General features: G+C 31.7%; 1 protein-coding gene across 2 annotated transcripts in view; it reads left to right on the forward strand.

Annotated features, from left to right (window-relative positions):
* Positions 1 to 5,047: 5,047 nt before the first annotated feature.
* The window catches only part of dhx58 (DEXH (Asp-Glu-X-His) box polypeptide 58), a 26,356-nt gene continuing 21,886 nt past the window's right edge, over positions 5,048 to 9,517 (forward strand). Inside the window, exons 1-2 of one of the 2 annotated variants that reach the window (XM_087241915.1) lie at positions 5,048 to 5,092; positions 7,353 to 7,526. In XM_087241915.1, the coding sequence (XP_087098041.1) occupies positions 7,353 to 7,526 (174 nt within the window). In that variant the 5' untranslated portion in view covers positions 5,048 to 5,092. 2 annotated transcript variants of the gene reach the window in all.

Genomic DNA, 9,517 nt, shown 5'->3' on the forward strand with positions numbered 1-9,517 from the left:
AGATATTTGTTTGGTATTTTTTTGAACATCTCGGGACCTTTGTTGTCTATGGAGGATGAGGGAGCTCTCAGATTTCATATAAAATATCTTAATTTGGGGATTGGAACAAGACGATGGCGAGTAATGTTGAACATAATTTTAATTTTGGTGTGAACTAACCCTTAAAACTGTGTAGTTACAGAGCTCTGGTTGTTTTTGTGTGCATGACTCAGGATCAGTTACAATTTTCCTGATTTTTTTTTTTTCCCCTCTTGTCATCCAAGATTTCCATGGTTTTTGTTTTCAGTTGTAAAGAAATTTTGAGGTTTTTGAGGAAAATGTACATGATTTTTCTTCATATTTTGTTTCATGTTTCTTCACATTTCGCCACATTTTTGTTAGTATGGAGAAAAATCCTGTAATGTTTTGCTCACAAACAATTTCATTTCGACTGAAGAAAGAAATAAAGAATCCTAAATCTTCGATGACTAGATGGTTAGTAAACAATCAGGGACTTTTGGAAGAGGAACAGTATCCTTTAAGAGAAAATAGAAACTGAAAGTGTGTTTGTTGTGGGAGTCGACTTCTCCTTCATCTGCCATTAAAGCAGTGAGTCACACAAAATGCAAGCTGTTGCTCTGCATGTGCAACATGTTCAGTTGTGTAACTCAAAGTCTTATCCTGACCTGAGATGCTGCAGCCAAAGACGGACAATGTTTGGCCTGTGGTGATCAAGTCACTGCAGTGCTGCCATTTTCTGCCAAAGCTGTTCGAAACAGCCGGTTAGTCATATACAGGATGTGCCTATTCAGTATAAACTACTGGTTAAAAGTTTGACTTTAGTAAGATTTTTTTAAATGTGGCTCTTCTGCTCACAAAGCCTTCAATTATTAGATAAAAAATGAATGGAAATTGTAATTATTATTAGAATTTACAAATTTAGCAAGTTTTCTAATTAAATGTTGTTTAAAATGTCTTTTATTCCCGCGATACTGATTATTCATCATCATTATGCCAATATTCAGTGTCACGTGATCTTTCAGAAATTATTGTATTATGAACGTTTTCTGCTTAGATTATTCTGCTTAGATTAAGATAAAAATTTTCTGCTTAGAAATTTTATTATTATTTTTTAATTATTATTATTTTAATTTTATTATTATTATTAGTATTACTATTATTATTTTTTATTTTTATTCTTATTACAATTATTATTTAAAATAATAATATTATTATAACAATTTATTATTATTATTTTTATTGTTATTATTAATAATATTATTTTACAATTGTTATTTTTTTCTTATTATTATTATTAGCAGTGTTGGAAACTGGCTTCATAAATGTTTTGATATTAAATAAATTCTTTCATTTAAAGCTTTCTTTTCATCAAATAATGCCATTTCCATAAGGTGACAAATTGATTTTTATAAATGAACCACTGCTATTACTGATTGAGTTACAGTAATAATACTAATAATAAAACAGCAATTCAGCATATTCAACACAATCTCACGGCAATTCGTAAAGTGTTTGATTTAATGGCTAATTTGTATGAATTTGTATGACCTTATTTGTATAATTTAGTATGATTTGCTTATCACCCAATGACAGTTGGGTTAAGGGTCGGGATTGGGTGCCACGCCTCCTTTTCAAAATCTTACATTTTCGTAAAGCTGAACTCGTACGAATTCGTACCAATTAGCTACTAAACTAACAAAATATAAAAAAGTTATGTTTCCTCGTGAGATCAGGCTAGCATATTTTGTAATGATTTCTGAAGGATCTTGTGAAGACTGCTTTGCTATCACAGAAATTAATGGAATTTTAAACTACAATCCAGTTAGAAAACCGATGTCTTTAATGTTTAAACTAACATCAATGAGCCGAATATGCTTTAAAAAAATTGTAAAAATCTCACCGTTCACGACATTTTAACTGGTCGTGTACATCTGAAAATTTGGGGAAATCGCTTTTTCTTTCTTTTTTTGAGTTCCATTAGGGGCTTTTATTACAGAAAAGACAACTCTTTCAGTTACAGAACAGTTTAAGTGTTTTATTTTATCCTAGGGATTTATTTGTCCATTTGGCTTCTTTGGTGACATCGTGAAGTGTTTATCTCTGTTCACAAACCAGCATTTGTCTTCTTTGAACGTTTTTTAGTGTGTCATGATAACAACCGTTCAGGCTTTTTTTTTTTTTTTTACATCCATCTGGGACCAGTAAGTATTTCCGTTTCACACTTTGTTTGCTACTACCTAAAATATTCGACTGCACAGACTTCTGTATCCAAATATATATGTGTATGTGTGTGTGTGTGTGTGTGTGTTTTCTGCAATACCGCATGTTCTCTGCTGGTTTCTGTTCACACACACTTTGTACAGGACAGCTGGTTTGTTATTTTCAGTTTGACTGTAATGGGCATTTACTTGAATCCTGAGTTCGATGAACTGCTGCGTTGTTGATGTTTTATCAGGGTTCTTCATTGTGGCTTTTATCCATGGACACTGATGACTGCTCTCGTCAAGAGGACAAAAAAGCAGTTCACAATGGTTTGTTTTGGATGATGCATGTAAATTGCTATAGTTATGTGTACTATACTTTTTTTTTGGAAAATAAATAAATTTTTTAAAGCAAACTTTCTATTCGAGTTTTAATCCAAGTGATTTGAGGGAAAAAAGCTTTCATGATTAATTCAAGGTATCAATTCATTCATTTTCTTTTCAGCTTAGTCCCTTTATTAATCCGGGGTCGCCACAGCAGAATTAACCGCCTAATTCAACGTTTATAAAATCAAATGGTAATTATCACAGCTAGAAGGATGCTGATTCAAGCCTTTGCTGGGTCAGTTGGCATTTCTGGGTGGAGTTTGCATGTTCTCCCCGTGTTTGCGTGGGTTTCCTCCGAGTGCTCCGGTTTCCCCCACAAGTCCAAAGACGTGGTAAAGGTGTATGGGGTAACTTAAATTGTCTGTTGTGTATGTGTGTGCATGTGTGTGTATGGATGTTTCCCATTGATAGGTTGCAGCTGGAAGGGCATCTGCTGTATAAAACATATGCTGGATTAGTGGGCAGTTCATTCCGCTGTGGTGACCCTAGGTTAATAAAGGGACTAAACCGAAAAGAAAATGAATAAATGAAATGGTAAAATATATTTATGTAAAAAAGGCAACTAAAGATTATTTCCCTTGTTTTATATTTTTAATAGTTCATTCATTTATTTTCTTTTCGGCTCAGTCCCTTTACTAATCAGATGGTCGCAACAACATCCAGTATCCAGCATTTATTTTATGCAGTGGATTCCCTTCCAGCCGCAGCCCAGCACTGGGAAACACCCATACACTCTTCCATTCACACATACACTACAAACAATTTAGTTAATCCAATTCACCTATGTAGCGCATGTCTTTGGACTGTGGGTGAAACCAGGACACCCGAAGGAAACCCACGTGAACACAGGGAGAACATGCAAACACCACACAGAAATGCCAACTGACCCAGCCGGGGCTCGAACCAGCAACTTTACTGTGAGCGCTACCCACTGAGCCATTGTGTCGTCCCTATATTAAATAATAAATGGGAATAATACTATAAATTGTACTTATTTTGTAGTATAATTAAATACACATATATGCATATATAAAGCACACATATATAAGATTATGATATAAATATACAATATGCGCATATATATATATATATATATATATATATATATATATATATATATATACATTTATATTTGAAGAGTTCAGATGTAAAACCCGTTAAATGCCATCTGCCTGAAGATGCCAAAGCCTGTACATGCCATCGAAAATCTTCTGAAATGAGCATTTTTCTGTTTGTTTTTTTTCCCGTGTAGTTTCAGATATTTCACTTTTAAGGTAATAAATAGGTTATATTTTATTGCTTTTAAAGTCCAATAACAGCATATAAACATAAGAGTCTGAGGGAAATAATGCTCATTAACATTTCATATAGCTTCTATAGGTTCGTGCATCTGAAGTCTTTATATACATAATAAATATACAGTCTTAAATTGTAAAAACTAATGTTTGTATATACACAAACATACACACGCATGCGTTATATATATATATATATATATATATATATATATATATATATATATATATATATATATATATATATATATATATATATGTATGTATATATATATACACATACATACATGCACACACACATATATATATGTATATAAATGTATATATATATATATATATATATATATATATATATATATGTATATATATATGTATGTATATATATATATATATATATATATATATATATGTACATATATATATGTGTATATATATATATGTATGTATATATATGTATGTATGTATATATATATATATATATATATATATATATATATATATATATATATGTGTGTGTGTGTATGTATGTATGTATGTATGTATGTGTGTGTGCGTGTGTGTGTGTGTGTATGAAAGTAGTATAATTAATGCAGTTATATTTTGTCTTATCTACAAGAGGGCTATTTTTAAATAGCTATTAATTTATGTGATTTATAAACGTCATGGGTTTTTTTTTATTACAAAGTAAAATAAGTTAAAAATAAATCTATCTGTTAAATTACACTCCAATTTTAATATCTTCTTTAGAATGCAATCATATTTCGGTTTCCATACGCCGTTTGTTTTGACCTGGGCATGACTATCAAGCAGATTACTTAGGCAGGATCTTTAGTTTTGTTTTCCTGACACCGCTGACTGTAAACGGGGCCCAATCAAGGTCTCTCTGTCGCTTCTTCCTGCTTTCAGTGCACCTGTCTATTTTTGCGCATTTCTAAATCAAATGTGTTAACAGACAGTCAAAGAAAAGCAAACCTCTGCTAAACTGCACATTAGTTTTCGGTCAAATTTTATATATAACAGTTCATGGATGATACAGATTGTCATTAAATTTGTCCCTATAATGCTGTATGTCATTCATCCCCTCCTACAGGGCCCTTTCTCTGTTTTCGGTTTCGTTTTTCTTTCTGACAGACTTTAAAAGGGAGGGTTTAAAGGATCTGTTTTACCGAAGCAACACACAGACCTCTCGACAGCATACGTATTGCAGAGGTGAGTGAACGTATACTGACTTATTAGACCATTAGAATATACAATTATAGAGTCTATTCCATGCTACAGCATGGGTAAAGTATATTTAAAAAGCATAATGCCTAGTAATTTAGCTTCTTTTAAATTATTGTTTACATTGAAACATTTTGACGATTGGTTTTAGTGAATTGCCTAATGTAAAAAGAACATCTTACAAGAAGACTCTCACAGTCCACTAATTCTGTAGATGCATTGTCTGTAAGTTTATTTGTTTGTATTTATAGCCTGACTCATATATTAATGTTATGTACACAGAGATGGCTAAGGCTTATTGAATGTACATAGATTTTGTACAGTTTCAATCTGTAGTCAATGTCGTGGAATACAGCAACATTCTCGAACAAGCTTTGGGAGAGTTTACTGTGTCTGCCTGCCTAACTGTGGGAAGAGAAACACCAGAGTGAAGACAGAACATCAGATATTTTATCCAATAAATATAATTTTTCAGATGGATGGATTGTAATGTTCCTTATGATTAAAGTATTGGTTGTTAACTTTATATTATTTATGAAACTATTATTTAACTTCCACGTCTTTAAGGGACAATTCAGCCTATAAATGTAACATTTACTCGTTATTCACTTTTTCCAAACCTGTTTAAGTTTAATTTTTTTCTTTGTTGAACATAAAATAAGTTATTTTGAGAAGTGTATTTGTAAGAGAATTACATTGATTTTTTGGTGAACTATCCCTTTAAAATTATTATGATGGTAAGCAATGATCTAAAACAAGGTGTGGTTTGCTTAATTCATATTTTATCTGCATGTTTGGATTGCTTGGATCACTTTATTACTTTATGCACGCTATTCCTTTTTTTTATACTACAGTAAAAATCATTGCAGTGGGTAAGCTTATGTAACCCTACACATTACATGATGCTATTCTTGTTGAAGCTTCAGGAAACGTGTCTGTTGTTTCACTCAAAACTATTTTTGTCAGATGTTTATCAATAACCAAAACTGAACATTTACATGCAAACTTGTTACTTGTTCTTTTTGCTTTGACATTTTTAGTTAGATTGTTGTTTTGATAAAACCTAAGATTTGAAGTTTTACCTTGACTGAAATTTTTTAAATTTTTTTGTGAAAAAATATTGAAGTTGATCTGTAATATATAATAATTAATTATTTGTAACAACAACAAAAAAGTCTACCAATGCCAGCATTTGTTCTTACACAGTGAAGTTTAAAATCTGCAAACTTTTCAGCCATTTTAAGATATATATGAAGTACTGTACTTTTGAAACATTTGCATGTTAATCAAACAGATTGAGTTTATGTTTGTTTTGAAAGTTGAAATTTGAAATCCTTATTTTTTGTTCTGTTACATTATTTTTTATGCAGTTATATTTGAACAAACGGTTTTCATCTGATACGTAAAATATTAACTCAAATATATTTTAGTTTACCAAAAATATGTTTTTAACCATGAAAAATTTCAAATTTAACCATTTAATCCGAGATTATTAAATGTGTATGCGTGTGTGTGTGTGTGTGTGTGTGTGTGTGTGTGTGTGTGTGTGTGTGTGTATGTATGTATGTATGTATGTATGTATATATATATATATATATATATATATATATATATATATATATATATATATATATATATATATATATATATATATATATATTAGGGATGTGCGGAGCAGCCGGTATTTGTTTTTGTAATTGTTGAGGGGGGAAAAGTTTTTGTATTTGTATTCGAGTAGAATTCAAAATGGCGCAAAAATTTATATTTTTTCTATTACACTTTACTAATTTACGTTATAGTGAAAGTATTGTTTAATTATACCCATTATATAAATTATAGACATGCAATATTGGCTGTTGTTTTTGAACATGTGACAAGAAATGTCATTGAAAAGAAAATAACATAGAAGCCATTATCTCATCCATGGTTAAACCAACAACTAATAAAATACCATTGTGAATATTATGAACCCCACCACCACCGTTCTTGTTGAAGGACACTGAATAGACAATAAAAACAAATAATATTTCAAAAAACTGTACTTCTTCTGAAAGAACTTCTTTCCAATGGACAGAATTCCAAAAACTAATATTAACTAAATAAATCTAAATAAAACCCTGCCTGGGAGATCTGGCAGAACAAAAGTATTCTATATAATATTTATTATACATGAATATAATCGTTTATTGTTTTCAAAGGTAGTTGTGTATCATGTTTATACCTTGTTTTGTGGCCTGTTTGAGTGTAGATGGAGCTCAGACTCAGGCCATATCAGGAGGAGGTGGTCCAGGCGGCTTTAAGAGGAGAGAACAGCATCATCTGGCTGCCCACTGGTGGAGGAAAAACTCGTGCTGCGGTTTACGTCGCTGAGAAACATCTAGAGACCAAGGCCAATGCCAAAGTGGCAGTGCTCGTCAATAAGGTGAAGCCTCAGGTCTTTTTATATTTTGAAAAGAAATTCCTTTACATTATTTTTTAAATTTCTGCCAAGAAAAAGTAAGAGATTACTCATATTCATTATCCATAATTAGGTTTATATATATATATATATATATATATATATATATATATATATATATATATATATATATATATATGAGCAATATCACACGACACGAGTAGCAGTGCGATGTGGCTGTATATCAGAACTAGTGGGAGGCATGCGTTGGCACGAGGCCGCAGGCAAAGTGCCTTACTTTCCCACCAATAACTATATACAGCCAGATTGCACTGCTACGAGTGTGATATACAAAAGTTTAATGGCATAATTGTGTGTATAAAAAAGAAAACCAAACACAGAGAGTCTAAAAACCATTTTGTAAGAGGAACTACAGTCTTCCGCCGTTCATACACATCTGCAGCTGACATCAGAACAGCAGAAACCAGTGCTTCTTCACAAACGTCACTTCAAATCTAGTATTTAAATGATTCTCTTGCGTAATGTCTAAAGTGATGACAAAGCAGGTGATTTTGCTCCCATTTTAAGATTATAAGGCTGAACGGCATTGAAATGCCATCTGTCTACAGAGATATCTCCCTATAGTACTACAGTCTATTACAGTCTACAGTATTTCTCTGTTGCTATCAGAATATCACAATAATTAAACCCAAAAATAAACAGCGCAATCACTACCAGATTGCTGTTGTTTTTTGTGATGAGGAATGCAGGCATTTCTTCTTTATTTTTGCCAACACAACACACATTCCTGATATGAGAGTCCCATCTCACACTCAATACACTACAATTATATGGTATATATTCAGCACTACAACATACAAAAGAGAGAGATTGACTTAGAATGTCATTCACCGGTTTAATAATGATTTGATCAGCTGTAGTTAGAAGAATGGACAACGTCAACTGTCTTTGGTCTGCTTAATGATAGGCTAATGGCTACAGGCATACTGTCTCTCGGAAATTATATTTTAAAATAGACGCTGCCCTTATAAACATACTGCACAGCTGCAATCTAAGCAACTACATTCTCAACTAAAAAAACCTCAAAGTACATTGTTTTCCAACATCTGCAATATTTGTCAAACTGTAGAGTGTCCTCTGCTTGTTGCTGTATGTGTGCGGAGTAATACACAAGGGTAAAGAGGCTGGACAATTGCTATATATATATTTAGTGAATTGCCTAATGTAAAAAGAACACCTTACAAAAAGACTCTCACAGTCCACTAATTCTGTAGATGCATTGTCTGTAAGTTTATTTGTTTGTATTTATAGCCTGACTCATATATTAATGTTATGTACACAGAGATGGCTAAGGCTTATTGAATGTACATAGATTTTGTACAGTTTCAATCTGTAGTCAATGTCGTGGAATACAGCAACATTCTCGAACAAGCTTTGGGAGAGTTTACTGTGTCTGCCTGCCTAACTGTGGGAAGAGAAACACCAGAGTGAAGACAGAACATCAGATATTTTATCCAATAAATATAATTTTTCAGATGGATGGATTGTAATGTTCCTTATGATTAAAGTATTGGTTGTTAACTTTATATTATTTATGAAACTATTATTTAACTAGACAGTGCTCAGCATATAGAGTATGAGTACACCCTATTTTGAAAATGAATATTTTTATCCATTTCTCAGTCAATGTAGGCAATGTATTTTGGTGCATTTAAACAAAACAGATTTCATAAACAGATGTATTAATTCAAATAAAAATGCAAAAAAAATTATGAGCTAACATTTCAACAAAATTTGATATATTTTTTGCTTCTCTCGATTTTTGCTATTTTTGACATTTTTATTTAATATTTTTCTATGACGTATAAATTTAGGCTACTAATTCTTTAACTATTATTGATTTCTCTACCAAATATTGTCTCATTCACTAATAATTGCATACGTTTTCATATTTATACACACACTTGAGCTTCTCACAATATTTATTTATGCCT

The sequence above is a fragment of the Danio rerio genome, chromosome 3 (genome assembly GCF_052040795.2).
Source record: "Danio rerio strain M-AB ecotype USA chromosome 3, GRCz13ab, whole genome shotgun sequence".
NCBI classification, from domain to species: domain Eukaryota; kingdom Metazoa; phylum Chordata; class Actinopteri; order Cypriniformes; family Danionidae; genus Danio; species Danio rerio.